Genomic DNA, 17,672 nt, shown 5'->3' with positions numbered 1-17,672 from the left:
GAGCACTCTGTAGTCTGTTTTTAGTTTAGCACAGAGAATGCACTCTCTTATGACTAATTATCTATGTTGAAACTTTAAATTTCACTGTTGGATTATTATTATCTTTGGATTGCTTGCAACAATTTGTGTTATTTTATATTATTTCTTCAATTTTGTAGTTGTCGGTTTTGTAACCGAAACCGAACCGATTATAACCGAACCGGCTTTTTAAAACCGAAACCGAAACCGAATCCGAACCGGCGGTTGCGGTTTTCGATTTTAAAAACCGGAGATATATAATTCCGGTTCCGGTTTTATCCCGAAACCGAGCCGAACCGGCCCATGCTCTCCCCTACCATCAGTTAATCCAACACTCGATTCATTTTTGAAAGTGCGGGTTAAGCCCATTCCATTTCCGCCTCTCACGCACCTCCCTTTCCGCCTCTCTCACAAACCTCCCTCTCCGCCTCTCTCTCGCCTCTCTCTCCGCCTCTCTCTCTCTCTCGCATCTCTTCCTCGCATCTCTCTCTCATCTCTCTGTCTCTTCCCGGAATCTCTCTCTTCCTCGCATCTCTCTCTCCCTTTTCTGCCTCTCCCCCTCTCTACACTCTCTCTTTCTCTTTTCGACTGAAAATTTTGTGAATCCATAATTCATCTCCATTGAAGACGAAGTTTAAGACTCAATCAGATATTTTGGAGTTTCGATTGATCTATCCAAACAGGTTTTAAATCTATCGATTTAGATAAAATTTTATCAGATTTATGGTTTCACTTAAATTTACAGAACATAACTTTTGCTGAAACTGCAGTTTAAGTTCTAACCGAAGCTCGGGGAAATCCAGAGTGCAGCCATGGCTTATGGCAATTCGAGATCAGTAAGGTCTGTTTTTCTAACTATATACTTTTTGTTTGTTTTTATCAATGATTTTAAAAACTGTCAAAATTGGCTAGTCATCATAATTTATAATCATGTTGAGTAAATTATTTTGTATGCTGAAAGTAAACTGTGGAACTTGATAATTGCAAATTAATTTTAGATTTCAAGATGATCCTGGATCTATCACATAACTAACTTTTCTGTACTTGTCAACTTTTGCTGCTCTAGTAATGTGATGGGTAGATTGATTCTTATTGTTCAATTAGAAAAAGGTTTATGGAAACAGGCCTACTGTGTACGTTTCAATATATAGTCTTCAGGCCTGCTAGAGATGGAATAATCGGCAATTCTGTTTATTTGAGAGCGTGTCTTTTTATTGGTTTTATTTTGCATAAACAATTCAAGCAGAAATCATATTGATCTTTGCCAAGTAGAATCTTCGTCTATTGCTATTTTTTAGTTTGAGAGCGCGTTTTTTAGTATTCTACAATCTCTCTTGTAGCTGTAGTACGCATTGCTGTAGGTTCTTGTGTACTTGAGGCAACATCCCAGTCCATGATAAGATAGCCAACCATATGTTATTTAGATCATGCTGTGACATTATTGCTCATCTATATGTTATTTAGATCATCTATATGATAAGATTCTTCTTGTTGGTTGTCAAGGGCATGAATAATTGATCTTAACAGAGAATGGTGCTTGTCAGCCAAAATTGATGAGTTGAGTTGTTGGATTAATAATATCAACACGAGATTATTTTACTCCAGTTTTAATATTATTGATAAAATCTTGAATTAGTCTATAGTGTTACAATATTATTGATAAAATCTTGAATTAGTCTATAGTGTTACTGCCATGATGATTGCTTTTAGCTCCAGCTTCTTTCTTTTTTATTCAAAGGGCAGGTGGATTGCTATTCTAGTCAGTTGTTTAGCTGGAGTGCCTGTTTACTTATTTTGTAAACTGCAATATCGTCTATTCTTCGATGTCTATCGTCCAACATTCAGGTCCAGGTTTATGTTCAAGGCCAGGAAAGATATGCTTTACTAGAAGTCAGAATGTACTTTATCTTATCTTCTTAAATACCTGGTTGGTACTTCACAGAAACTGTTAAATATTTACGCGCATATTTGCAAATGAATCTTGTTGTTAAAACTGAGAGATAATGTAGGTAAAGATCTCATCTTTCTTTGTGTTGATTCATGACTAAAGAACTCGGAATATTTTAATTGACTGTCCCATCCCCAGTTTGGCCAGGTAAGGGAGTACTTTAATCTACTCTGTAGGCAGCTTTCACTCATTAGTGTCTATATTGGATAATGTAGGCAGCTTTCACTCATTAGTGTCTATATTATTCTTGTTATGATAATTACAATGTTAAGATATATCCAATGAGGAAGGTTATAAGATTCTGGTGATGTCTGACCGAGGTAACATATTCCTTTATCTTAGAGGAAGTTCAGAATGTATATTACCTTTATCTTATGTGTTCTGTTTTGTGATTTATCTGAGCTTATGGACTTCTGTTAACTCCTTGCTTACTGCTAAAGGAGTCAATCTTGAAGGTAATTAATTTCTTTTTTATTATACATTTACTGCAGTGCAAGCTTTGATGAGTATTAAAGCTGCTTTGAAGGATCCTCATGGGGTTTTAGCAAAGTGGGATTCTGATGCAGCTGATCCATGTAGCTGGACAATGGTCACCTGTTCACCTGATTATCTTGTCGTTGGCCTGTATGTTATTCCTTAATTCTGCTTGCTTTCAGTTTCATGAAATTCAGCAAACTTAATGCTTGTTAAATGCATGAAAATTTTCTTGTAGTTCTGAATGGTAGTCATTATTCATCCTGTGACAGATTGTGTAGATAGTAATGTTAGTACAATGGGGTAAATATTTTTTTTTGGTTATTATCATCTGCAGAGGAACTCCAAGCCAGACTTTATCTGGTATTCTTTCTCCAAGCATTGGTAACTTGACAAATCTTCAGACAGTGCAAGTGCTCAATCGCAAATTTATCTGCAGAGGAACTTCAAGCCAGAGTTTATCTGGTAAATGATCTGCCGCTACCTCCCGTGGCCAGGGTAGAGGATAAGCTCTACATATGGATAATGCCTAGAGGTGTTGTGGTTCTCCGGTGTTCTCGTATTCACTTCACAAATTTTGTATTTTATTTGTAAATTATGAAGAACTGGCTGTGGCCAAAGTTTGGATTTTATTTGTGAATTTTTAATATTTATCATAGTTGATTTAGGTACTACTGACTGTGTAATGAATTGGGAAGTATGCTATTGACATGAAATTAATTAATTTGTGTATTTAATTTATATATTCTGAAAGTTAAGATTTTACATGGAAAAATTTGTAAAAAAATATTAATTAATTATCATTCCATTCCTTTGAGTAACCAAACAACTCAAATGAATGGAATGATTCATTCCATTCCAATCATAAAAAAATAACCAAACTTTGAATTGATCATTCCATTCAACCTTCTTTCCATTCTCTCACCATTCCATTCCTAATCTCATTCCATTCTTAACAAATTTCATTCCTCTCAACCAAACACAACAATAGTATCTGCGGGAACCTCAACCATTGCCTGAAACATCGTACGGGTCGTCAATCTTTACAAACACAAATATGTTGAGTGGTACAGTGTAGTCCTATTCATTTATTAATTCAACACTGATCATTTGTGTAAAGACAATGCACTTTGGGGGTAGAAACAGGCCTAAGTCCTCGAGTTGCTTGCCTAGTATAAAAATTTGACACAATGTACAGGTTGCCTTCAGCTATAATCTGATGTAAAGAATTCCACTTAGCAGGCATTACAATAGTGTGTACCGGTAGTTCCTACAAAGTGGACAAATTTAAAAAATAAACGAAAAGAAGGATGACTAAGATATTGAGTTGGAAGTTGGACAAAAACCCAAAGCCCAAGGAAGAGAAAGGGGGCAGGGACACGGACACGAAGCGTCCAATGTTTGTACATTAGATAAGCAACTAAGTTTAAATGTTACAAAGATTTTTAAAATTCAAAATCATTAAACAGATATAAGGAATCAGGAAGCCATACATCACTATCGAGTGTAAAGAGCCAAGACGCTCAGCCACAACTCATAGAAATATAGTTCTTAATAATATTTGGCTTATCCAACACTGAATCTGGATGCGAAGTTGAACGCTTGCTTTGTTGAATCCTAATCATCCGATCATACAGATACCTATCGAGAGCAGTATCATGGGAATTTCGCATGTGCGCTGTATAAATGTTGGAATTCTATTGAGATAATATTATATATTCACAAAATTAATGTCTGTAAATCATACATTTACCAGTGCATTTTCATTCGAAATTTTAGTCCAGCACCATTTCCGAGCTGCATCGGAGATTCTTGGATTAGGGATTAAACAAAAACAAACTCTTACAAATAGATTAAAACACCACAATGCTATCTTTGGGGAAGATTATTTTTGAAAATTTACCGGTATCATTCTCCTTGTTATCGGAGAAGCTGAGCTTGGAATCCATAAAAGAGGCTGTGAGATAAAAGATTGTAATGCATGAGTCTAGTGTGGGAAGGTGAGTCCAGTAAAATATGAGCTGATTATTGCATGACTACTGAATCCTACAGTTAAGTACATATGCTTCTGGCTAAAACAATGCACTAAAAATAGAAAAGAATTATTATATGGCCGACTTCACTGCAATGTCCATGTCTTGTATTGCTCAATGTTAAAGCTCACAGAATTGTATTAATATGATCAAACCCAAGCAACTATTCCAAAACTACAGAAAAACTAATTACCTACCTTCTGGGTATTTTTTTCATCCTTCACGAAACCCGACCCAAAGTCCTATGATCTCACCAAAGAATACAAAAAAGTTTTGCTTGCAAGTCCCTGAAAAGTATACAAAAAATATCTTAAAAACCTTTTAAAGTTTCTTCACTCAAGCTAAACTTAACTTCACATTTAACAAACTCGTGTTTTAGTAATGGAGTTATGCCCGCACTACACATGATAAGATAAAAAATAATGTGAGAAATTATGTTAATTTAAATTAACAAAAAGTAATTAAAATTTTATATTTAATATATATTTAAATTCATGAAATTTAAAAGGCAATAATCTGTACTGTGATTGAATTGAACATATCGTCATGTTTATAAAAATCAACATATTATTGAAATTAAAAAATCTTTACATATATATATTTATTGAATAAAATGCTGACTTGCTGAGGAGTGTACCTGAAAAGAGTTAATGATAGATCTGATGATGAGATTGATGAAATGTATTCTACTGATCCTGTCCCGGACATGTCCACTACTCCTGCTACTAAGACAGTGATAACTGATGAGTGATATGTTGAGGTATACAGAAACTGAGATAAAGCTTATTGATCTCCATGGAACCTCAGATAACAAATAAAATAAACATGAAAGGCCGGATGCTCCTACAAAGATGCTTGAAAGACACATCAAAAGATCAGTGTGAGGGTGGCTGCTTGAAAGGTGGAACCTCAGTATCAGCACACCTACAGCCACTTGAAAGAATCCATGCCTCAAAAACATTCCATACCAGCAGACCCTTCATTTAACCTTATGGCGATTACTGGTGGAATAATACTATCCCTATTTCTGAGGAAATTTTAACGAAGCTTTAATAAAGAACCAAAGGATTCTCATAATCAGCTTATACACTATTTAACAGACTTAGCCGCTCCACCAATTGCTGCTGGATTTGGTGCTCTATCACCTACTCTAGGTACCATTATCACCGTGATTGGAGAAAGTGGCTTGCTGACGTTACAACTGCTGGAGGTAGTGTTGCAGGTTCTGTTGCAGTTGCTGATACATGTCTACTGTCAGAATTATAGCTTGTTGACATATTTCACATCTCACTATAAGTACGCACTATCTTCCTTAATAATATGTTCCTTGACTATTCTACTAATTGCTGAGTTTGGACCATAGTAGGGGAGATTTAAACCTGTAGCCTAATATTGCTGGCATACTTCCTACAGTAGTATGCCAACAATACAATATTTGCTCTGTACTGACCCAATATAGAAGAATTTGCAAAAACACGAAAACAAATATCAAAACACCAAAGTAATGTCATACCAAAAGACAATGCCTCAAAGAATTTTAATCGAAGAAGAGACAATAGACTCATGTGAGTTATCTTCCATTTTTAGGCCTGCAAAGGATCACGCGAGTGAGAAGACTTGATAAAACAGTTGGGCGGACATTATAAAATTAAATAATAATGAAATTTAAGAAACATACAACTGAAAGCCATGGCTGATGTAGAATTTCATTGTGGTAGAGCACAAATCACCAACTTCTATGATTGTTTCCAAATTAGAACCGATTTAGAATTTATTATTCGTGGACAGAGGAGATATTGGATCAAGTGGGAATCTCCAAATTTTGATAGGAATCCAAATCATAAACCACTGTTGATTCTCCAACCGCATAGCCTCCGACCTCTCCCGTTAAGAGTTTTTGTAATGACATATTAGCAATAATTCTTTCTCATCCATTATAATTTGCACATGTGTCCACAACCGGCTCCCAAGCTCTCTGCATATAAGGAGTACCAAAATTTTACCAATATGCATTATAACTGCGTGAAAAACCACCTGTATTTATTCTTTTTTTGCTCGAATATAGCCATGTGCCTTATAATACTGAATTTAACAATGCTTTCTATCCATATAGAAACTCTTTACCCATCATAATTCCAAGCCCAAAGCCTCCAAAGCTAGGATATATACTTGTGTTTCTGCAAATTTAGCAAGATAGAAGTATATCTAAGCAGTTGGATTAGTTCAGTCTTTTAAGAAAAAAGGAGCACTACTATCAGTGTCTTTATCAAATTCTAAATCATAATATTCCTATATTATATGCACTTATATAATTTTCCATGTGGTGGAAAGTCATGAGCTATATAGATCCTAATGGGCGCTATAGTATGCAGTTTATTATTCATATGCTATATGTACAACTTTTTTGTTTGATTTTCCTTGGACAGAGCTAAAGTCGCGGTCTTTCCTTTTCCTGTTCATTCTTCTTATCATTGTATCCGTAATGAATTCTCTCAAGAAACATCAGGATAAATCATCTTTATTCGAAAATTCTTTACTTTACTCGATTCTGCATCAAACAGAGGAGTGAAAAGATTGGATTCAGGCATGTTTTTAAGTCCCTTTTATTACAAAACAATTACTTTAGGCACCTACTTAATTGTGGTACAATTGCTTGCCAAAAATCTGTTCTACATATACACTTTCCGTTGCTTTTCTGCTTTAATTTATATTTCTCACTTCGACTTTTTTTAATACACTCTCAATTTTAGAAAAGGAATTCTATTTGACACTGTCAATTTCTTTGGTGATAGTAGTGTAGTACAAAATTATAAAGGCCGATACATAATTAGAATCGATTAAACCTAAACATGATTAAAAATATAAAAATCAATATCATATAACACAAAATAATACAAACTCTTAAACTCGGACGGGATTAAAAGTACCAGAATAAATGACATATAACAGGAAGTCTTACAACAGAGCCATGTAAATTATATTTTAAGCTTATTATCATAGCAGAATCTTTAAATTTTAAATTAGTTAGCCTTTTATATGAGTTATATGAATCCTCTCCATCATTTAAAAAGCTAAAATAATAGTGAAGAACCTGAATAATGTCTGTTCGTGCTCTTGAGTGGAAAATAATGTGAACTCCAAAGTCGACAAAAATGATTAAATATTGTACACATCCCTTTTTTGCCAAACCACTTGTAAAGTGTAAACATATAAATTTTATTGTTTTTACACAGCTTATTAGAAGATAACCTTATATATAGATGTCAAATGTCATATACTTTCATTGTTATTCAGATCTATATGTCAGCCGATGGCCTCAAAAAATAAAAATATTGAAACCTATCCTAAATCTGTTTATGCATAATCTGTTTAAATGGAATAAACGAACTTTGACTAAAATTAATTGGATTTTTCATAAGTTACATTAAGTCATGTAGGACTTCTGGTATCAGCCAGGCAAATTGAAAATGACAACATTGTACACAACTACTATAGTTATGAACGTTACACAACGGAGAACGTTACATATCTATATAGTCTCAATAGCCGCAAATGTTGATGAAGCACAATGTCCCGGATTATACATTTTAACTGCTTTAAATTTTTTTGTCAGAAAACACAACTACATATTACGACATGTCTACAGAATATGAACTAATTTTATTGGCAAATGTTTTTACAAATTCTTAAAACCAACAGTTAATTAGGTCACAAACATGGCTTAACATAACACTACATATACCTTTATACCTTTTAATATAAAGGTGGACAATTAAAATGGAATCCAACACAGCTTATTTGCTAACTACCTGTGATGGTAGAATCCAACACAAAGCCAGGAACTGCATTCTGATCAACATTGCACAACGGAGAACGTCTGATTGCTGCAACAAAAAGATAAGCATGAACGAACATATCAACTACTGCGACTCGGCGTGGAGTAAGTAAGATCACTAGATCGATTGGTCATGGGGGTAACCAGTGTCGATATATATTATACAGTAACCGGGATGCTCTTACTAAATTATTGCACATAGTCACCTCGCTAGGCCATACATCGATCAACAACACAAACACCAGTAGCAACACAGTGCAGTAACACTCTAAGCAGATCAAGTCAATACAATGCTTAAAGCAAACCCTTTAATACGTACATTTCAAAAGGTATGCCCTACTTACATTGATTGGATGCATTCTGGTCTACAGCTGATAGCGGGGTACGACCCGTGACTGAAATGGCAAAATGATCAATGATGGAATGCGTGTAGGTCATCCACGAACATTCAAAAACTAATCAAAACTTATAGGCAAACCATTAAAAAAGACCTGCCCAGTACCTTTGCCAATATATTCCGATTCACATGTTACTGCAACCAATGCATACCGACGACCGCTGGAGAGGGGAGATAGATTGGTGCCTACATATAAAAAAATAGATTGGGCAATATAATCAGATCAAAAAATTCCAGAGCCTGCAGCATCAAACTTAATTTGTATATTTGGAAGAAATTCCGACATAAATTGACTGGATTGATCTGATCAACTGTCAATAGAGGAACACGATTTGTGGCTGCGACAATAAAAAGTGACAGTTGTTGGACACATTGTAAGCCATCAACCACAAATAAGCAAGCCTACGTAATGAGAGAGCATCAATACCATTTTTCCCTGAGCTGATATTGTCAAAGGATGACGAATTCCCGGTGGTTCTGGATTTCTTAATTTTTTTAGCGCGTCTCGGCAGAAATAAATTTAGAGCATTACCAGACCCTTGCTAACGGCTACCTGCAACATCATGCCACTGGTGAATTAAAAACACAAACACATGGTGTTCCTACTATAAACAGACATGATTTAAAGTACAGTTCTCATTCGATGAATGCAAGGCTATAGTTACGCTAGTACCAGCAAGTGAACCATCTGTCTGATTTTCTTTATTTCTCTTACGACCTGCACATCAAAGACAATACATGATTCTCACACCCACGGAGAGCAAAGTACAGTCCCGGTAAATACTGTCGGAAGAGCATGCCTTTTCGGTACAAACCTGAGCTTGAACAATTAATCATTGGCTGCTGCGAACGTGAATCCATGGCTGGTGAGACTTTTGCCAAAAATCAATCCACCAACCCACAAAAAGACTCTTCCATAGCAAGCAAAGAGCTTCAGTTTAAATTTTGAATAATAACAAACATAGCCTAATATGCATCTTTGATTACACGCACTTTCCATGCTGAAATAGATGAATGCCAAAATTAGAGGACAGCAGAATAAATAAGCAAATCAAATTCCGTGAAGAAGGCAAGTAAACAATATGAGCTCGTGGAATCGGTTATATAGCGGGTTTTTTAATCTAAACGGGTCATTCAAAACAGATAAATTATATAAGGAATTGGGTAAAACATGGGTATTCCGCGGGTAAAAAATTAAATGGGCATTGCACTCATTAAGAAGATATATAAATATAGAATATAGAATATAGATTAAGAAGATATAGATATAGATATAGATTTGCGCATGGAGTTGTTGAGAATTAATTTCAAATTAAAATAAAAGTTCATAATAAATTAATAAATATTTAATTATGTAATTCAAAAGTAATGACGGGTGAAATAAGAAAAGTAAAACTGTATAAATAATTTTGATACAATCGAATCATATTTAAAGTGATATAAATAGTTTAATTACATCTTTTTATAATCATAAATTGATATTTTAATATTTTGATATTAGAACAAAGTTCCATGTAGTCTACATATTTTCTGTAGTACCGTAGACCACATATGTTCTGCAACTATAGAATGACATAAAAACATTGCAAAATGTGTTATTTTGCAAATCATGTTCTATAAACATCATTATTTTGTTAAAAATTTTGACAATCCTAAACTTTCTACAAGTTAAATAGTGAAAAACACATTATTCTGCAAAACATGTTAAGTTTGCAGAACATATTTACATATTACAGAACATATGTGTTCTACTTGTCGAACATAAATGATTTTCAATATTTTTCATGAAATAGTGATATTTATAGAACGTATTTCACAAAATAACAAGTTTCATACATTTTGCAATGTTTTTATGCCATTCTATAGTTGCAGAATATACATGGTCTACGGTACTATAGTAAATATGTGGACTACATGGAACTTAACTCTATTATATTATTATATAAAGAACGTTTCATTAGTATGTTACTCTAAGGAAGAGTTTGGTTGGGGTATTTAACAAAGGAAAATGGAAACAATTAAACTCATTCCTTTTGTTGGCGTTTGTTTAGTAGAAATAGTCATTCCCTTTCCATTTTCTTAGTTTTAGGTTTATCTAATATCCCTCTAAACTCATTTTCCATCCATACTAGGTATTTATTTTTTAATTAAAACAAGAAAAATAATTATATAATAAAAATAAATAATAAAATAAATTTGATAAAATCTAAATATATTATCACAAAATACTAGAAGTCATAACCTTTTAGTTGGTTGTGGTAACATTTTAAAATAATATGTAAAACTCTATAAATCATATTATTAATGCTTGAACTCATATTTCGAGGAACCTGTGTGATATTTACGGTGACTTCAATGACCATCTTGATATCGTTTTCAACTTGATACATTAAGCTCACTTTAGTGACCAATTTAATAATTAACCCCAAAATAGAGGAGGCTGAATGCTACCTTAAGTTACTGTTTTGAATGAACTTTAAAAGTTCATTACACCATAAATGACTTTTAGCAGCCTCAAATCAGTGTTAGACACCAAAAAACGTTACCGTAGGCCTGAAATGGGCTATTGCAACATATTTTGGGTGTTAGGTGTAACGCGATAACCATAGGTATCTATGGTAACATCAGGGTCATTCTATGGTAACACCTCAAATGATGTTACAATAGACATCAATTGCAACATTTTTTTATCCTATACCAACGTAAACCTGTGTTGCAATAGATGTACTGATTTAAAAAAGCTCAGGGCCCACCTGTGGGGCCCACTTGGGATCCACCACTGTGTTGTCTATCACAACACACATATTGCAACACAATTGATGTTACAAAATAAAAATATTTTTAAATGATTTAGCACCCCTATTGCAACATAAAGAAGACCTTATTGTAACACCACAAACAAAAAGAATTTGAAATATCCTATTCAAATATTGCATTTCCCATAAACAAAACCAACAATATTCAAGATAAATTTGCAACCAACATCCTTTGCACCAATAAACCACATCCACTGCTACAATCCATCAACACCAACTAAAGAACACAACTTAAACCTTACAAGTCTTGCTAATAACTTAAAGCTTACTAGTCTTGCTAATAACTTAAACAGCACAAGTCTTGCAAAATAACATCAAAGCATACAAGTCTTGCAAAATAATGTAGGAGTACTAGAGAGATGGTCCATTGCAGATCAGATGGTTATAGATCACTCTTCATGATACCATTTATCATTTTTACATTTCTTCCAAGGACATGATATTTCATTACCTACAGAGAATCTAGAAACTGCATTTTTTATAAAAGTTTTAATCCCGTTAATATAGCCGTCACTATACTTTGGAAGATTAATCCACACGGTTTCTTTGTAATCCATCACCACATTTTGTCAAGCACAGCAATGTTAATTATTAACTAGAGTAGACACAGACTTACATTTTTACTCATACTATCATACACAACCTAACGAGCACCCTATTTTCCTAAATCATATACTATATGACAGTCTAAACATTTTTGATAATTTTACTTGTTTAGTAAATATATATATATTAGACCAAGATATATCATGATTTCCATATTATAACCATCTCTCTCTTCTATATCTATTATTTCATTATTTGAGGTAGACATATTATAGCATAATCAGCTCTGTCTATTATTAATTGTATCAAATATGATAAATATCACACTTAAACTACATTTTATATTTTTCTTTTTTAGTAAATGCCTTAGACCTACAGATCATACACGTGTAACAGAAACATGGGAGAGAAAGAGATAAAGTGAGAGATAGAAAATTGAGTGAGAGTGTGAAAGAGACAGTGAGACAGAAAGAGGGGGGCATGAGACAAAGTAAAACAAACATATATCTAAATACAAGCATACATCACTATCTATACATCTGAATTGAACCCAAATCAAACATACAAACATGAATACACTACAAAGATACATCTAAATCGAACCCAAACCAAATATACATACAAATTTACAAACATTTAATTAGAAGATAGAAAAGGGCTTATACCTTAAAGTTGAACCAAATTAGCTTAAAATCAGTAGAGAGCTTGAACCCAAATCCCTTGTAAACCCTAATTAACCCAACTGCTCTGTTCTAAATCCTAATTGAACCATAATCTCCACTTCTTTGCTCAAACCTTTTGCTGGAACCAGTCAACTTGTAGCCGCTCTAAACAACCTCTTAGGCCCCGTTTGGTTCATGGGGATGGGGAATCAGGTATGGGGTTACTTCATTCTAAACCCATACCTTATGTTTGGTTGGGCTTTTTTAAATTTTAAAACCGATTCCTCATACCCCCAAAATCTAGGTTTTCAAACCCTTGGGGGGAGGTGGGTATGGGCCAGTCCTTATCATCCTTGTATAAGATTATACACGCGGGTTTCATAACGCTTTCATCTCCTCTTCTCTGCTCTCTTCACGCTGCCGCCAGATTACAGGTACTCACCTCTCCACTTTATTATATCATCATTCTACCTGATTCTTTGTTTATGGACATTAGTTTATGCTGAAACACACAACTTTATTCATCACAGAGCCACAAAACTATATCCCTGGTTCTGCCACTATCGTTACTAACAATCACAGTACCATGTAAAATTGTATGCTCATGCCTTGGATGTTATGTGTATGAAACTTGATATGAAAGAATCAACATGTCCGTTGTATCCTGTTTTTGATATTTTAAGAATACAGCATAACTCCGGCATTGTATATAACTCCGGCATATTCGTTCTAATGATTATCTCCCGCTTTAGCTAAGAAAATTTATAATTTGCCGGTAAAAAAAACTGTATGTACAGGAATTCTGGGGACAAAGACAACCACATATAAATACTAAAAATTAATTAGATATATACTTTTCATACAACAATGAGATTTAAAATAATTATTCTTCTCCTCAGCATCTTTTATTTGCTTCTAGCTTATTTGGTGCTTTCTTGCTGATATTGTAAAGACTGGAGTACATTCATTTTTTAGTTCATGTATAGTCAGTGACGTAAAATTGCATAAAACATATGAGCATAATATTTATTTTTATTTCTGAGTATGTGAATGTGTATACAGAATGGACCAATGTGGATTGTCCTTAACAAAGAGGAGGAGGAGGAGGAGCCAAAATGAACTACTTGTGCCTTTACTGGTTATTATAAATATTGCATTTATCATGTACTTGGTGTTACGTACTCTAGGTATAAGTGTGCATAGTATACACCGAATGAGGGATAAAAAATGTCGTAGACATGATAACTTAAATGCATTAATCAATGATGGTGACATTGCTTGTAAGAATGAATTACGTATGAATAGGAAAACCTTTTATACACTTTGTGAGATGGTTAAGGACATAGGTGGACTAAGAGGGACTTGAAATATGAGTGTGGAAGAGATTTTAGCTATGTTCCTGTATACATTGGCTCATCATCAAAAAAACAGGACAATAGGAAAATATTTTCACAGAAGTGGAGAAAGTGTCAGCAGACAATTCAATCTTTGCCTCCTGGCGGTTTTAAAGTTGCATAATCATTTACTAAAAAAGCCCATTCCCATAACAGAAGATTGTGATTCTGATAAATGGAAGTGTTTCGAGGTACCATTTATAAAATTTGGAATTTTAATTTTTAACTTAAATAAATTTATTATTTAAAGCTATAAACCTTTGCTTGTATATTATAGAACTGTTTAGGAGCCTTAGATGGAACATTTGTTAGTGTTCATGTGACAAATGAGGAGAGGGCACGTTATCGAACAAGAAAAGAGAACCTTGCAATGAATGTATTAGGTGTATGCACACCCAATATGGAATTTTTGTTTGTATTGCCTGGTTGGGAAGGTTCTGCACATGATGGTCGTGTTTTAAGAGATGCACTTTCTAGGCCTAATGGTTTGAAGGTGCCTCAAGGTAATTTTACGACTAATTAAGTCAGTTAACTTAATTATAATTAATCTTTACTAATAATTCATATTATTGCATTGCAAGGTTGTTACTACTTGGTAGATACTGGTTACACTAACTGTGAGGGGTTTTTAGCACCTTATAGAGGTCATTGTTATCATCTGAAAGAGTGGGGAGATCATCAACCATTAAGTGCAGAGGAATATTTTAATATGAAACATTCTCGAGCAAGAAATGTAATTGAAAGAAGTTTTGGCTTGCTGAAGGGAAGGTGGGGGATTTTAAGAAGTCCTTCATTTTATCCAGTCCGCACCCGAGCTCGTATAGTGTCGGCATGTGTTTTATTCAGGATGGATGCAAATAGTCAGATTTCTACTATTGGAAGAGGGAAAAATAAGCGTGTTTGGAAAAAAGAGGAAGAAGAAGCTTTAATTAAATGTTTGTTAGATTTGAGTGCTGACCGACAATGGAAAGGTGAGGGAGGATTTAAGAATGGCTATTTAAGTCATTTGGAGGTAATGTTAAACACTAAGTTTCCTGGTTGTCGGTTAAAAGCTATACCACATATTGAGTCAAAATTTAAATGGTTCAAAGACAAGTATGCTGTTGTTTCTGAAATGGTAAACAAAACATCCGGCTTTCAGTGGGATGATCAGACAAAAATGATACAATGTGAGAAACAAGCTTATGATGATTTTTGCAAGGTAAATAAATTTGTCAGAACATTGTTAGTTATTTATAATTTGTATTCTTCAACTAATGTACCAATTTTAATCAGAATCATCCTAAAGCTGGAGGGCTGTGGAGGACTCCATTTCCTTATCTTGATAAGCTAGATATTATCTTTGGTATTGATCGAGCAAATGGAATGGCTTCTGAGTTGCCGGAAGGCTCTGTCAACAATCTTGAGGACATCGTTAACCTTGCGAATGATGAAAGTGATGATGATAGTCTACCACAACTTCCAGTAAATAAAGAAAGAAAAGAAAGAAAAAACCCCAAAAGGAACGGAGAAGAAAAAATCTGCTCAAATCATAGATTTAACTTCTAATCATATGGCTACCGAATTCTCAGGATTTATGAAATGAATGAGCAATCACTTATCAACCATTGCGAATGCCATGAGTTCTATAGAGAATCGTGAATCAGAGGCTGATAAAAAAAAAGAAAAATTTACTTCCTGAGATAGCTAGCTTGCCTGGTATCACCAAACCAGAAGCAATCAGGGTTGCTTGTTTGTTTTCCGCAAATCCAAATCAAATGGATGTTTTCTTTTCGAGCTCTGATGATGAATGGAAGAAGGAAGTGGTGCTTGATATATTGTATTCTAACTAGCTTTATAGCCCGTGCGAGGCACGGGCATGCTCTAATTTCATTTCTTTTAAGGTTTTTTTCCCAGGTTAGAAAATTACATATATGTTGGATTGTACCAAGTTCGAAAATATATAGCCACTTCTGTAACCTGCAAACTCTCATAGGCTTCCACAGAAACACAGATGAATAAAGTAGGGGATGGTTCTAGTATCTGCAGAACAGAGAATAGCCAACATTATCCTACATATTCACTTTAAGAAAGAACTACTACGAAAAAGACAAGAATATTTAGAATGAATCCAATATCATAATTTTTTGGACATTGCCAATATCATAAGAAAGGTAGACCGGCGACAATTTGCTAGAGGCATAGCTTAGAGCCTTAGATCAACTATTACTCTCTCCAAATGAAAAGTGTTCCTGAAACTCTTGAATAAAATATCATAAATTACACAGAATCTACAAAGGATCAAACACATCTGTCAATGTTTTTTTTGGTTCTTATATCATATCATCTACAAGGTAGCCGACAGTAACAGCAAGACTGGTACCCTTAGTTGGAGAGCTTTCTGAATGTATCATTTCCTCGATACAAAGAGTCTGCAGATCCTGTAATTTACTTTTGGCATCAGTAATGTGAAAGTCAATTGCATGAAGTTCGTTAAGTAGTCTTTGAAAACAAGAGCTGTTCAATATAGTTGAGATGGTTTATCAGCCAATTTAGCTTGAATCCCCATCCCTACAAGTCCGTAAAAAGAGCCTGAAACTCATAAAGAACCTCAGTATTTACCTGAATTAATTTGGGGGTTTGACAAAGTTGTTGACTAAAGAGCATAATATATTCAGCTTCATTGTCCTAATTTTCTTGTTTTTTGTCGGCAACTGCCCAAAGGTTTCTGTGTAGCTCTTCATAATCCGGTCAAGCAGGCCTACAAACTCCGAGTTAACCTCGTGGCCCCTCTATAACACCAAATAACTAATATTCCCTCCAGAAGTTGTTGGAACATTGCTTGCCACTGCAACCGGAGCTTTAATCTTTTGCACCTTGCTAGTGCCTTTATTTGTATATATAGTATCAATCAACTTCTTGGTAGGAGTTTACAAGGCTTTTTCTTGCACCACATTTTAAGCAGACAGAGAAACAATTGGCATCATTTGAGCAATGACATTGTCCTTAAAAGAATTGATAAACTACAGTGAGATCCACCATACCAACATTAACTCTAAGACATGGGTTTTAATTTTCAAGTCCAAGTGTTTTTATAAAAGGAGATTTTTCTTGGACGTATCATGTATATCTAAATCAACAATAATACATCGCAAGCTCAATGACAGTCATTTAGTACTCACAGAGCCACACTTGAATATCATGGCAATCATATCTCACGAAAACCAGTAGTGCAAAGAACTAATTATAGATAGTTCAAAAAATTGAATTCTAAATCATAGCAGGAAATCATTACAAAAGTGAATTTTAAATCTCCGGCCTACCTGGGAGCTGGGAAACGACAATAGAAAAGCCTTTGCTATCATTACTTGACTTGGGACAAAGCAAACATATCATTAATATATTAGTACCAAATGTCTATGATCACTGCAATATCTACTTTTTACAGAATGCCCAATTAAAACTACATACCGATGATAAAGTATCATTGTGAACTTTTTTGTCCTGAACCCCCATCTATTATTTTAATAGTTACCCAATCACTTCCGCTCGAACTGAGAGCATATGCCA

The 17,672-nt window shown here is 34.4% G+C and overlaps 2 protein-coding genes and 2 long non-coding RNA genes across 5 annotated transcripts; 2 read left to right on the top strand and 2 right to left on the bottom strand.

Annotated features, from left to right (window-relative positions):
* Window positions 1-356: 356 nt before the first annotated feature.
* On the top strand, window positions 357-3,181 carry LOC108200602 (protein NSP-INTERACTING KINASE 1). 2 transcript variants are annotated; one of them, XR_001802773.2, is made up of 4 exons: window positions 357-701; window positions 789-859; window positions 2,458-2,590; window positions 2,778-3,181. XR_001802773.2 is itself a non-coding variant. In XM_017368815.2 (3 exons), exons 1-3 carry the CDS (start codon window positions 2,274-2,276, stop codon window positions 2,911-2,913), a joined length of 417 nt encoding a protein of 138 aa, XP_017224304.1. In that variant the 5' UTR covers window positions 871-2,273; the 3' UTR covers window positions 2,914-3,181. The 2 variants fall into 2 exon arrangements, 1 of the variants encoding a protein (XP_017224304.1); XM_017368815.2 differs by lacking the exons at window positions 357-701; window positions 789-859 and adding an exon at window positions 871-2,421.
* A 130-nt stretch (window positions 3,182-3,311) lies between these two features.
* LOC135149739 (uncharacterized) lies at window positions 3,312-6,626 on the bottom strand. The gene is made up of 5 exons (XR_010287934.1): window positions 6,152-6,626; window positions 5,111-6,062; window positions 4,671-4,760; window positions 4,344-4,397; window positions 3,312-4,237 (listed from the first exon to the last, which is right to left on the bottom strand). It is a non-coding gene; the product is annotated as an uncharacterized LOC135149739 (long non-coding RNA).
* Window positions 6,627-7,906: 1,280 nt separating this feature from the next.
* LOC135149196 (uncharacterized) lies at window positions 7,907-9,756 on the bottom strand. Its single transcript, XR_010287430.1, has 6 exons — window positions 9,521-9,756; window positions 9,379-9,423; window positions 9,133-9,258; window positions 8,811-8,891; window positions 8,653-8,703; window positions 7,907-8,357 (listed from the first exon to the last, which is right to left on the bottom strand). It is a non-coding gene; the product is annotated as an uncharacterized LOC135149196 (long non-coding RNA).
* Window positions 9,757-12,631: 2,875 nt separating this feature from the next.
* On the top strand, window positions 12,632-16,128 carry LOC108200224 (protein ALP1-like). Its single transcript, XM_017368292.2, has 5 exons — window positions 12,632-13,163; window positions 13,792-14,314; window positions 14,401-14,626; window positions 14,705-15,324; window positions 15,399-16,128. Exons 2-5 carry the CDS (start codon window positions 14,099-14,101, stop codon window positions 15,669-15,671), a joined length of 1,335 nt encoding a protein of 444 aa, XP_017223781.1. The 5' UTR covers window positions 12,632-13,163; window positions 13,792-14,098; the 3' UTR covers window positions 15,672-16,128.
* Window positions 16,129-17,672: the final 1,544 nt, after the last annotated feature.

The sequence above is a fragment of the Daucus carota genome, chromosome 9, assembly GCF_001625215.2.
Source record: "Daucus carota subsp. sativus chromosome 9, DH1 v3.0, whole genome shotgun sequence".
Classification (NCBI taxonomy): Eukaryota; Viridiplantae; Streptophyta; class Magnoliopsida; order Apiales; family Apiaceae; genus Daucus; species Daucus carota.
Note: the sequence above shows the minus strand (reverse complement) of the source record. Positions and strands in the feature narration are given on the sequence as shown.